At 43.8% G+C, this 13,816-nt stretch overlaps 1 protein-coding gene across 2 annotated transcripts in view; it reads left to right on the top strand.

The window, feature by feature from the left end:
- The window catches only part of LOC115163578 (galectin-9), a 30,045-nt gene extending 21,416 nt beyond the window's left edge, over positions 1-8,629 (top strand). The window contains exons 10-13 of one of the 2 annotated variants that reach the window (XM_029715574.1): positions 6,721-6,809; positions 7,139-7,295; positions 7,583-7,733; positions 8,575-8,629. In XM_029715574.1, the coding sequence (XP_029571434.1) occupies positions 6,721-6,809; positions 7,139-7,295; positions 7,583-7,729 (393 nt within the window). In that variant the 3' untranslated portion in view covers positions 7,730-7,733; positions 8,575-8,629. Of the gene's footprint in view, positions 1-6,720; positions 6,810-7,138; positions 7,296-7,582; positions 8,180-8,574 lie in introns of those variants that run through there. The other variant, XM_029715573.1, reaches the window with a different exon arrangement.
- The last annotated feature ends 5,187 nt before the right edge of the window (positions 8,630-13,816 follow it).

The following is a 13,816-nucleotide window of genomic DNA, read 5'->3' as shown; positions in this document are numbered from 1 at the left end:
AATTGCCTATAATTTCCACCTGTTGTCTATTCCATTTGCACAACAGCATGTGAAATGTATTGTCAATCAGTGTTGCTTCCTAAGTGGACAGTTTGATTTCACAGAAGTGTGATTGACTTGGAGTTACATTGTGTTGTTTAAGTGTTCCCTTTATTTTTTTGAGCAGTGTACTACGGCTGGTATTTTGCTCGCACCCTTAAGTGATCCTAGCATAAATTCTAATTGGATGTTCCGTTGTACATGTGCGTTTATGCTTACACAAGCGTGCATGTCAAGGGAAGAAAACCAAGTATCATGGCAGATTATAACTTGTTCAGAATGAGTCTGACGTAATCAGGTAATTTTCAGATCAATGCCTGGAGGTCAGTCAGAATTGGTGTCGACGGAGCCTGTAGTGGTTTTACTACAAGTCACTGCATCTTCCACTATTGTAGTGGCGATAGGTATGAAGTCTATTTCATAGCTATGTTATCCACGGAGGAGCTAACCTCACGACAGAAGTACTCTTTAAGTATTGGACCAGTCATATGTGGTGTGATCATGGTTCATGACTTCTAATAACTTTCCTCCTGAATGGAGGGTTCTATTTATTAATGGCATGTGTGTTAACCATTGGAAGAGTGCTCTGGAGATTCCCTTCCCCGTGTTGTACTCTGAGTAACTCCTAACTACTATGTCGCTGTTGTCAAGGGTAATTTGATTTGTTAGGTCTCTAACCTTCTTACTGATTGTAGCTGGACTGACTGTTGCTGGCATTGGTACTGGTACTCAAGGCGACCAGTTATCCTACCGATTTATTCTGAAATATTATCCTACCGGAACACATGATTAGAGCATTTTACTAGTTGTATTGTAGTTGAACCTACAAATGGCAAGGCATGACAACTCATTTTTTTGCCATTTATTTGAGGTGGAAGTCCACTGGACTTCTACGACCAGTGTGGTACACCTCAGTAATATCTTAGATGTGTTCTAAGATTATCCCCGTCTAGGGGCCTGTCTGCTCCTCACTGTTGTCATAGGGGAGTTTACAACTAGATTTGTTTTATGCTCTGGCGGCCTCGTACGGTGTTGCCCGTAGTCTCGACCCCCCCACTGGCCTCGATGAGGCTTATTATGGGTCTGGGCTACTATTCCCCCCATTTGTGTCTCGGGACCCCCCCCCCCCCCACCAGCGGGTGGTGTTGGTATCCAAGGCACAAACGAAAAGGTCGGGCCATATGTACAAGTTGTCAGCGGCCATGTTGTTATGGGAATGGCTGTAACCTTTCAACCAAATCTCCTTGTGTTTGTGCTTCAAAATGCTCAGTGGCTGTCGAGGCCTGTCAGTCACCACCACGTCCGCGTGTGGCAACCTCTTCAATACCTGCGAACTGAGATGAGGATATCGGTCTGTGATATCGCAAAGTCTTTCACCAGTGGGAGTCATCGGGTCAGTTGTGTCATTGTAATGGGTGACAGTCCCCCACAAAGCGGAACGTGTGTCATCGGAAGCAGAGTACACTCTGTGCATCAATGTTTTTCTTACTGAGGCGGCCGCAGTGCTTGCGGAAGTATCCGGAGGGCAAAATAAGTTAATCTCAACTATCGTATTGCACGATTGCAAGGAGGAGGGAAGTTGCTCATTCACAGAGACAGGTGGCTCGAAATCATGAAAAGAATAGTCAATCAGGTTTGCTGATGGCATGTGTTGAGATATCGTAATATCTCTTTGGATCGGATTCTGCACCAAGAGGTTTCTAAACGTATTTTTCCCAAGGGGTGCTTTCGACAGATACCCCTTGTGAATGACTGCGTTGCAGCTAGCATTAGGGTAAGACAGTGTGGTCAGTGGAGAAGGCCCTGGGGCCTGTGACCATACATGGTTGGTTTTCCAATCCATCAGTGGGAGCAACCGATCCATCAAGTTTGTTCCAAGTAGCAGGGGTTCAGATTCGAGGCTGGTAACATACACCGGGTGAACGAGTGATATGTCCTGGAAGTGTAGTTTCAGCATGACTCTCAATGTGAGAGGCGAGGTAGTCTGAGTGATACCTCGAAGTGTAGTGTCGCATCATTCCACTTTTAACCAACATTTAGTTGGTTTCAGAGGCCTTTTTAGATCATCAACCAGAGAGATGAGCGATATTACCGCACCCGAATCAATTAGCGCATGACAAGTTAAGCAGTCCTCCAGGACTGTTTCCAGGTATGGGCGTTTAGATTCGTGTTTAGTGGACATATTCCCCACGAAGTGGAGTGGTCATTCGCAACGACGTGATGTGCCATTTCTGTTCAAGGTAAAAGCAGATCGACTTTTCCGATTTTGAGTGGACTTGGCTTTAACGAAACGTTTTAACTTTTTCTTCGCACCCTTTGTATCAGAGTCTATAGACAAGGCCTGTGGGCTTGTTTCTTGACCAAGCGAGCCCTGGATAGGGTTTCAAGTGAGAGCGGGAGAAATTTGAAAGTGCTTGCTATGGGTGTTAATTCCTGCGGACCTGGTGTCTGGCAATTCCCCGTCTAGTCCTTGTGACTTATCTTTTACCCTTTTCTCAATTTTTTCTTGCTTTAGTTCTTCACGTAGTGGAACTTCTAGAGAACATTGGTCTACGTTTTGATCGTCCTTCAATCGTTTGTTACCCTTGTGCTCTGACACTTTTTGTGGGTTGGGTGCAGGAACGTAGCGAACTGGTCGATTGTAGCGGTAGTCGTTTTGATGGCGACGTACTTTACAGTTATTTCGACCGCTGAGGCTATTGGAATCGTGGTTTCGTGGTATAAACCGTTGTTGTGCGTCATCTCTCAACGCTCCAATACCTGATAATGCACCCTGTGAGTGAGTGAGTGAGTGAGTGAGTGAGTGAGTGAGTGAGTGAGAGAGAGGCCACGATCTATACCCAGAAAGGGCCACGTCATGACAGAGGCTTCCAGCGTTGGGCGACCTCACTCCGCTTGGACCCGTTTCTCCACCGGCACAGGTGCGTGCTTCTTTCTGCAAAGTCTCTATCGGCACTTCAATGCTGGAGAGAGACCCATTCCTCTTGATGCGGGGCTGCCCTACTGGGAGAGTCTTCATGTGCAAAGTACTGACAGCGGATGCATCACTACAGGGATGGGGAACTGTCAACGAAGGGCGTAAGGTGAACGGCATATGGTCAGACTCTATGAGTACAGCCCATATCAACGTTATTGAGCTCTACACTGTGTAACTAGCCCTTCCTACAGGGCAAACATGTCCTGGTCAGGTCGGATAATACGTCTCCGCTGGCGTATGTCAACTGCCAAGGAGGAACATGCTCTTGTCAACTTCACTCTCTGGCAAGAGAGATCTTGCTATGGAGCAGCGAACATCTGTTGCCTCTCAGAGCAATACATGTGCCAGGCAGACTAACCTCAGGTGGGATTTACAGTTGCGGGGTAACCCCCAACCAGGGGAGTGGCGACTTCATCTCAAAGTCGTCAAGGAGGTGTGGGGGCATTAGGGCAGGCCTGCCGTCGATCTGTACGCATCACAGGACAACGCAATCTCTATGAATGAGATCACAACATCCCCTAGGCGTGGACGTACTGGCCCACAAGTGGCCAGACATGCTTCTGCACACCTACCCTCCAGTGGGCCTGATCCTCCCTACTCTGGACAGAGTGAGATCGAACCGTCTATCCCTCACCTTGATAGCCCCGCATTGGCCCTGGAAGCCATGGCTGGCGGAGATTGTACCTCTCCTGGAGGGCTGGGCGATATGACCAAAATATGATATCACAGTATTTTTAAAAAAATGGACGGTATGACAGTATTTGACGGTATTTTGATTTTTGATAATAAAAGTAAAAAATGTGCTTTATGAGTAGTGCGTGATCCTAGGGTGGCAACACATACATTCTAAGTGATTTCAATGGGTCTTTCGCCAATCTGATTGTTCTATACTGTTAAATTCAACTTCAATCAAATATTATTTTCAGCATTTTCATACATTTCTATATTTCCTGCACTCATCATTTCGACACTGCAATGTCATGCAAAAATGGAGGCTTTATTTTTAACCAAATGTTGCAATTGCAATTTGACTTGCGATTTCGAGCAAAACACTTGGGTGAACTGTTGGAATCATGTAAATATAATGATTATTCTAATTCTATAGTTAGAATATGATAGTGGGCGCTTTGAATACACTGTTGATTAACATGACAACAAATGAAAATGCAAGGTCGGAGTTATTGTGACAGGTTAGGAACCAAATTCTTTGGCTACATTGACTGTTTTCTCATAGCTACTTAATGTAGCTAACATATTCATGCTTTGCGTATTCCTCTTTGATTTAGAAGACACTGTTGCGCAAACAACATGCTGATTTAAGTCTACACCATCACTGGTATTGTCAGACTGTATTCAGTAGCTAATTGCGTTTGCTCTGACTCAGTACATTTATTAGCACGCTACCTAGCCAGCTAACTAGCGATTAGCATTAGTGACTAACAAGATTTAGGCTCAAATTGCTAAGAAAAGACAAACTAGCTGTTTTCTGATGTAAGAAACACAAACTAATAGTTTAATTATAGAACGCTAGTGGATGTATATTAAGAAGCAAAGTGAAAACAGCATCGTTGTCATCAACATTGTTGCGTGTACTGCATTGACCATGCAGACTGAACACAAGTGTCTCGTGGTAGAGGAACAACAAATGCGCTCCTCGAGTGACAGGAGGGCGGTGCTAGGTCTGTGGGGAAAGCGGCGTGGCGAGAGAGAGCGGAGAGAGATGACTCAAGTAGTGAAGTAAACTATAAAAATGGACATTACACACAGCGTATCACATTTAACAAACCAAACATTCAAATATTGTTTTAGAAGTTAAAGTAAAAACCCAAACCAGTCCGTCCATCAATACAGGTATATTGTTAAAATACGGTATACTGCCCAGGGCAAAATATTCCACCCACATCCTGAGCTGATGGATCTCTGGGCCTGGCCCGTGAGAAGTCCAATTTAGACTCGGTGGGCTTGCCTCCAAACGTGGTTGCCACAGTTCAGAGGGCCAGAGCCCCTTCTACAAGAGGTCTTTATGACATGAAGTGGTGGGTATTCGAGAGGTGGTGTGAGAGACGTCCCCTTTCAGTGTTACATTCCTGCCGTTCTCTCCTTCCTACAGGAATTTCTCGACAAGGGCAAAGCCTTTTCCACCGTTAAGGTCTACTTGGCGGCGATATTAGCCTGCCATGTAGGACTAGGTGAGGTGACGATCAGGGCTCACCCCCTGGTTCGTAGTTTTATGAAGGGAGCGCGTGGTCTCCATCCGGTCTCCAAACCACTTGCCCCATCATGGGACTTGGCGCTGGTTCTGGATGCACTTACAGGTGATCACTTTTAACCCCCGGAGAAGTGGATCTAAAGACTCTGTCTTATAAGACGGCCCTGTTGCTCGCCTTGGCCAAGCACGTTAGCGACCTTCATGCGCTCTCAGTTCATCCTTCATACACTCAGTTTGCCCCCAACTTCTCCAAGGTTAGGATACGTTCATTCCTAAGGTCATTCCCATAACCTATAGTAGTCAAGCCACTGACCTCGTTCCCTTCCACTCTCAGCCTTTCTCTCCTCCAGAGCAGCGGCATCTTAACACGTTGTGTCTGGTGCGCGCACTGCGCATCTACATGGACAGGACTAGGCCATTCCGGAATTGTGACCAACTGTTTGTTTGCTTTGCCACCCCGCTCAGGGTAGGGCTTGGTCCAAACAACGCCTCTTCCATTGGGTAATGGAGGCTATCGCCAAGGCGTACAGTTATCCGGGATTGCAGTCTCCACTGGGTGTCCGGACACATTCCACTAGAGGAATTGCCACGTCATGGGCACTGTTCAGAGGCATCTCTGGCTAGTTGGGCTAGTCATTACTGCACCCTCCCTGGCACACACAGTCATTGGTGCTGGAGCTGAGTAGTATGGATCAGATACATTACCATGAAAAAAACAGGCTTCTCAGGAAATGGGCTATTGGCAATCAGGGTGTTTTCGAAGTGTCCCATAGTGAGATGTCGAACTGAGTTGACTGAAAGAGAAATTTGGGTTACGGTATGTAATCCCGGTTTTCTGAAGGAGATGAGGCAGACATCTCACCAGATTGCTCATCTTGCACAACTTGTTCTTAGATTGAGGAAACCAGAGCAGTGCAGGGTGTTATATAGACACGAGGAGCGTACACCCACAAAGCTCATATTGGCCTGTTAGGCGTGATTGAATAAGGCTTCAACCAATGACCCACAAACGAGGGCGTGTCCCATAGTGATATGTCTCCCTCATCTCCTTCACTGAACCGGGGTTACATACCGTAACCCAAAGTTTTATGCTTAGTAGTGCTGTGGCTTCGTAGTTCCTGTGATGGGGAATTTTAAGATCACTAAAGTTCATATTTGTATAGTGTGGTCTACTTCCTCTTTCTGTACATTGACTGTATTGTTGTGTGAGTGTAACAACCTGTCATTGTCTTTAGGCAGATTGTGACAGAGTTACAGTAAATATACAGTAACCTGTTAACAGGGAAATGTAGTACTGTAATCAACGTGCTGTTAAGATCCCCCTCTCCTGTTGCTTGTCACAGGCCTCTCCTCCATATGTCCAGCCACCATTCTTTGTAAATGATCTTCTACTTTCTTATACTGTAGTGTAGCTGAGCAAATTTAGTTAGTTCTATCGCATCAACGTCTATTGGTCATAATGAGGGATTCATTCAAATCTTCCATTTTCATCCAGGCTGTTCCATTCCAGAACACGATCAATGGAGGACTCTACCCTGGACGCACCATCAACATCCAGGGAGTGGTTAACCCCAATGCCAATAGGTCTGATCCTGCCTTATTGTCTTTACATTAAAGGAGAACAACAGTGAGAAATACACTTCCCCTGGAGTTACAATATAAAATCCTATATATATTTGAATGAAAAAAAGCATAAAAGAACTTTGGCAATTCTAGTTCACCTCATTTCCATGGTATTGCAAGTGTGTCAATGAGCCCTTGGCTTAGAAACTTAACTTGCCTAGTTAAATAAAGGTTAAAAGGAAAAATAAATAGAAAGAGGTAGGCCTACAAAACATCCTGGAGGGTGCAACTATAGCAGTTCTCCTGTCATGGTTTTTCTCCAACACTTATCCTTTTTCCCTTGCCTGTAGGTTCCACGTTAACCTACTGTTCAACTCTGGGATTGCGCTGCACTTCAACCCCCGATTTGACGAGACCCTAGTGGTACGCAACAGCAAGCTGAGAGACCAGTGGGGAAAGGAGGAGCGCTCTGGTGGAATGCCCTTCCACAGGGGCCAGTCCTTCACGGTAACTAGCCACCAGGAACCATCCACTTTTATCTAAGGCTGGCGTTACACAACGCACCTTGTATACAATCTGAGTTTCAAGGATGAATAATTGTTTGTTTCAGCACCAAGCATACCACTTATCTTTATGTCTAGCGAAGCCCTTTTCTGATACTGATTTCCTTTCTGGTTTAGTCACTCAGACTGTGACATGATGTTCATTAGAGAGATGATCCACGTTAAAGACGCTGGATTGTTTCTCTCTTTATATCAGACCGAGTAGTAATATGGCTAGTTTGGTCTTTTCAGCTGTCTATTTTCTGTGAGGATCAGTGCTTCAAGATAGCGGTCAACGGGAATCAGACGACCACCTACAAACACCGCCACACCCCCCTCAACCAGGTCAACATCCTGGAGGTGGATGGAGACCTCAGTTTGACCTCTGTGACGGTTTAGTGATGTGGGTCACAACTGTCTTCGGTGACCTAGTCACTTGTTTCATTTTGTGTCACCTCTGACCCAAAGCACTTGTATTTTTTTATCTCTTTTTGCTACGATAAAAATGACATGAACTTTGTTTTTTTACTGCTTGCACTGCCTGTTAGATTATCTCACTTGCAAATGTATTATTAGTGAGTGCCGTGCCATCGACTTCAAGGATGAGAAATGTGTTCCTGTTTGTTATAAATCACAGTAGAAAGCCATTAGAAATCACATTGATTGCTTTAGCCATTTTTTTAGTAGCGTTACACAAATTCTTAAATCATTATTATTTTTGATATAATGCCAGACCTGACGTTACCTATCATGAGAAGTACCCTGAGGACATTGCCTGGTAATTCCATATGTAGCCCTGTTCATCACCTGTAGTCTCTATACTCTTTTCTATAAACATTTTAAGATATATATCATGTGTGCTTTTAATTTTTTTTATTTTTATATTTCAAATGTGAAACATTTTGGAGTGAGACTGGCTATGCCTCTAAATCAGGGCTCTCCAACCCTGTTCCTGGAGAGCTACTATCCTGTAGGTTCACACTCCAACCCTAATCTAGCACACCTGATTCTAATAATTAGCTGGTTGATAAACTGAACCAGGTTAGTTACTGGGGTTGGAGCAAAATCCTACAGGAGGGTAGCGCTCCAGGAACAGGGATGGAGATAACTCTGTTAAAGCCTTGTTCACACCGCAGACCTTAATGCTGAAATCAGTTCTATTTTTAAAATCCGTATTGGAATACTGTGACGACCCTCCCACTCTGTCTGCTGTATTTTCTCTCTTTGCTCTTGTTCCTTATTAGGATGCCAGTGGGCGGAGTGGGAAGGGTCGTCAGCTAGATGGGAAACACCTGGGCTCGGGTGTGTCCCAGGATAAAGACACCTCTTCCACAGTCATTGGGGAGACTCTCTCCACGCAGACACTTTGTTGTTTTTGGTTGTGTAGTTTTGTGGCTTTTTGGTTATTTGCTTTGGCACCTTTCAACACCCTGCATTATTACATTCAGGTATGCAAAACACTCACTTACACTACTGATTACACACACCATTGTTAATTACTTAGTTACTTTATTTAATAAATATATATTTTGATACTCCTTGTCTCCACGTTGTCTCCCTTTTGTTGCGAACTCTGAGCCGGTTCGTAACAATACTGACTGTCCAAACAGCAAGTTACCAAATAGGATTTGTGTGTGTTCAGACAGTAGTGATTTGCTGACATGTGACCGTTCCTGGTGTAAAAACAATTTCCTATCCCAGAGCTCGAGTAAATTACATTACTATGCTGCTCCTGAATGTACTATGTCAGGATATGGACATCGATTCTATCGTAGTCCATGTGGGTTTTAATGACATCATGAAGGGCAGTTCTGAACAGCTGAAACTGGATTTCAAAGAGCTGATTGACTCTCTGCTAGACACGAATAAAAGACCCATCATATCTGGCCCTTTCTCTTCACAACTGGTTATGTGATTATTGCAGCTCAATGGGTGTATCTTTTGTTGACAATTTCAGTACCTTTTGGAAACTAAACACGTTTTATAAGGAGGATGGGATACACCCAAATAATTTTGGTTCCTGGATCCTTTCACAGCATTATAAGGCTGCATTGAGACAATCAGGGTTGTAGGAGTAACAGATTACAAAAACGGTAACTAAGTATTGTAATCAGATTAGATACTTTTGAAAAACTAGATTACTTTGAGGATGTTAGTGAAAAAATACATCTTTGACACTTCTGTTTTCTCAATGACGTTCAAATCAGCATTGAAAAAAGGCGCAAGTTTAAGTTTGTTCCACCTGAGTGAGTCTGACCACAAGTCAGAGACCACTATGATGTCACACCAAATGGGTTTGATAGATCGCTGGAAAAGAGCATTAATAGGCTTTTGTAGGCTTCAATCCAAGCGATGTTGGGCCTGGCCCCTGCTGTTGGCATCCAAAGATTTTCCAATTTGAATAAATGCTTGGAGGTAAGGATGACAGCAGTGTAGTCTACGGCGATACGGATATCACTTATTATTGATATCTACATAGCGCATTGATGTGAATCACACTGCTGCTCTCTCATTTAGCTATTTGCAGTTTACGGATTGTTGTTGTTCTGGATGGCTGTTCACACATGTAAATGTGTATTTGAACCCAATAATGGTTGAATTCAAGAAGTTTAAGTTTCCTATCAATCACTGTGTTTGAAACCAGTGAACAACCAGTGAAACATTCGCTCTTGCAAATCAAATCAAAGTTTATTTGTCACGTGAGCCTATTACAACATGTGTAGATCTTACAGTGAAATGCTTACTTACAATCCCTAACCAACAGTGCAATTTAAGAAAATAGGTATTAGGTAAACAATAGATAAGTAAATAAATAAAAACAGTAAAATGACAGTGAAAATAACAGTTGCGAGGTTATATGTCACAGACCTGCTGTTTTCAACTCTCTAGAGACAGCAGGAGCGGTAGAGATACTCTCAAAGATCGGCTATGAAAAAGCCAACTGACACTTACTCTTGTGTTACTGACTTGTTGCACCCTCGACAACTACTCTGATTATTATTATTTGACAATGCTGGTCATTTATGAACATTTCAACATCTAGGCCATGTGCTGTTATAATCTCCACCCGGCACAGCCAGAAGAGGACTGGCCACCCCTCATAGCCTGGTTCCACTCTAGGTTTCTTCCTAGGTTTTGGCCTTTCTAGGGAGTTTTTCCTAGCCACCGTGCTTCTACACCTGCATTGCTTCCTGTTTGGGGTTTTAGGCTGGGTTTCTGTACAGCACTTTGAGATATCAGCTGATGTAAGAAGGGCTATATAAATACATTTGATTTGATATATAGGTGATGCCTGTGCAGAGTCAATGTGCAGGGGCACCGGTTAGTCAGGCTAATTGAGGCAATACAGTGCCTTGCAAAAGTATTCACCCCCCTTTTCATTTTTCAGATTTTGTTGATTTTTATTTGGATTTCATGTAATGGACATACAAAATAGTCCAAATTGGTGAAGTGAAATGAAAAAAATTACTTGTTTCAAAAAATGTAAAACAAAATTGGTGGTGCGTGCATATATAAAGTGGTGCGTGCATATATACTCACCCCTTTTGCTATGAAGCCCCAAAATATGATCTGGTGCAACCAATTACCTTCAGAAGTCACACAATTAGTTAAAATCTAAAAGTGTGCAACCTAAGTGTCACATGATCTGTCATGTAAACACCTGTTCTGAAAGGCCCCAGAGTCTGCAACACCACTAAGCAAGGGGCACCACCAAGCAAGAGGCACCATGAAGACCAAGGAGCTCTCCAAACAGGTCAGGGACAAAGTTGTGGAGAAGTACATATCAGGGTTGGGTTCTAAAAATAATATCTGAAACTTTGAACATCCCACGGAGAACCATTAAATCCATTATTAAAAAATTGAAAGAATATGCACCACAACAAACCTGCCAAGAGAGGGCCACCCACCAAAACTCATGGACCAGGCAAGGAGGGCATTAATCAGAGAGGCATCAAAGAGACCAAAGATAACCCTGAAGGAGCTGCAAAGCTCCACACATTTGGTGTCTGCCAAAAGGAATGTGGGAGACTCCCCAAATATATGGAAGAAGGTACTCTGGTTAGATGAGACTAGAATTGAGCTTTTTGGCCATCAAGGAAAATGCTATGTCTGGTGCAAACCCAACACCTCTCATCACCCCAAGAACACCATCCCCACAGTGAAGCATGGTGATGGCAGCATCATGCTGTGGGTTTGTTTTTCCTCGGCAGGGAGTGGGAAACTGGTCAGAATTGAAGGAATGTTGGATGGCGCTAAATACAGGGAAATTCTTGAGGGAAACATTTTTTCAGTCTTCAATAGATTTGAGACTGGTGTGGAGGATAACTTTCTAGCAGGACAATGACCCTAAGCATACTGCTGAAGCAACACTTGAGTGGTTTAAGGGGAAGCATTTTAATGTCTTGGAATGGCCTAGTCAAAGCCCAGACCTCCATCCAATTGAGAATCTGTGGTATGACTTAAATATTGCTGTACACCAGCGGAACCCATCCAACTTGAAGGAGCTTGAGCAGTTTTGCCTTGAAGAATGGGCAAAAATCCCAGTGACTAGATGTGCCAAGCTTATAGAGACATACCCCAAGAGACTTGCAGCTGTAATTGCTGCAAAAGGTAGCTCTACAAAGTATTGACTTTGGGGGGGTGAATAGTTATGTACGCTCTAGTTTTCAGTTTTTTTGTAATATTTCTTGTTTGTTTCACACAAAAACATTTTGCATCTTCAAAGTGGTAGGCATGTTGTGTAAATCAAATGATACAAAGCCCCCCAAAATCCATTTTAAATACTTTCTCAAGCCACTGTATGTACATGTAGGTATAGTTAAAGTGACTATGCATAGATGATAAACAGAGTAGCAGCAGTGTAAAATAGGGGTTGGCGGGACAATGCAAATTGTCCAAGTAGCCGATGTGTGGGGGCAACAGTTAGTTGGGCTAATTGAGGTAATATTGTTTAACTTGGGTCAAACGTTTTGGGGAGCCTTCCACAAGCTTCCCACAATAAGTTGGGTGAATTTTGGCCCATTTCTCCTGACAGAACTGATGTAACTGAGTCAGGTTTGTAGGCCTCCTTGCTCGCACATGCTTTTTCAGTTCTGCCCACGTTCTATAGGATTGAGGTCAGGGCTTTGATGGCCACTCCAATATCTTGACTTTGTTGTCCTTAAGCCATTTTGCCACAACTTTGGAAATATGCTTGGGGTCATTGTCCATTTGGAAGACCCATTTTCGACCAAGCTTTAACTTCCTGACTGATGTCTTGAGATGTTGCTTCATAATTTTCCTTCCTCATGATGCCATCTATTTTGTGAAGTGCACCAGTCCCTCCTGCAGCAAAGCACCCCCACAACATGATGCTGCCACCCCCGTGCTTCACGGTTGGGATGGTGTTCTTCGGCTTGCAAGCCTCCTCCTTTTTCCTCCAATCATAACGATGGTCATAATGGCCAAACAGTTCTATTTGTGTTTCATCAGACAATAGGACATTTCTCGAAAAAGTACGATCTTTGTCCCATGTGCAGTTGCAAACCGAGGTCTGGCTTTTTTATGGCGGTTTTGGAGCAGTGGCTTCTTCCTTGCTGAGCGGCCTTTCAGGTTATGTCAATATAGGACTCGTTTTACTGTGGATATAGATACTTTTGTACCTGTTTTCATCAGCATCTTCACAAGGTCTTTTGCTGTTGTTTTGGGATGGATTTGCACTTTTCGCACCAAAGTATGTTCATCTCTAGGAGACAGAACACGTCTCCTTCCTGAGCGGTATAACGGCTGCGTGGTCCCATGGTGTTTATACTTGCATACTATTGTTTGTACAGATGAACTTGGTACCTTCAGGCGTTTGGAAATTGCTCCCAAGGATGAACCAGACTTGTGGACGTTTACAATGTTTTTCCTGAGGTCTTGGCTCTTTTCCCAAAGAGGCACTGAGTTTGAAGGTAGGCCTTGAAATACATCCACAGGTACACCTCCAATTGACTCAAATGATGTCAATTAGCCTATCAGAAGCTTCTAAAGCCATGACATAATTTTCTGGAATTTTCCTAGCTGTTTAAAGGCACAGTCAACTTAGTGTATGTAAACTTCTGATCCATGAGTTTAAATGTATTTGGCTATGGTATATGTAAACTTCCGAATTCAACTGTAGACGACCAGCAGGGTCAAATAATAATAATCACAGTGGTTGCAGAGGGGGCAACAGGTCAGCACCTCAGGAGTAAATGTCAGTTGGCTTTTCATAGCCGATCATTCAGAGTATCTCTACCGCTCTTGCTGTCTCTAGAGAGTTGAAAACAGCAGGTCTGGGACAAGGTAGCACGTCCGCTGAACAGGTCAGGGTTCCATAGCCACAGGCAGAACAGTTGAAACTGGATTAGCAGCACAACCAGGTGGACTGGGGACAGCAAGGAATCATCAGGCCAGGTAGTCCTGAGGCATGGTCTTAGGGCTCAGGTCGAGAGAGGTCGAGAGAGAGACCGGATAAGACTGGAG

The sequence above is a fragment of the Salmo trutta genome, chromosome 26 (genome assembly GCF_901001165.1).
Source record: "Salmo trutta chromosome 26, fSalTru1.1, whole genome shotgun sequence".
Classification (NCBI taxonomy): domain Eukaryota; kingdom Metazoa; phylum Chordata; class Actinopteri; order Salmoniformes; family Salmonidae; genus Salmo; species Salmo trutta.
This window is presented reverse-complemented; position numbering and strand designations above follow the sequence as displayed.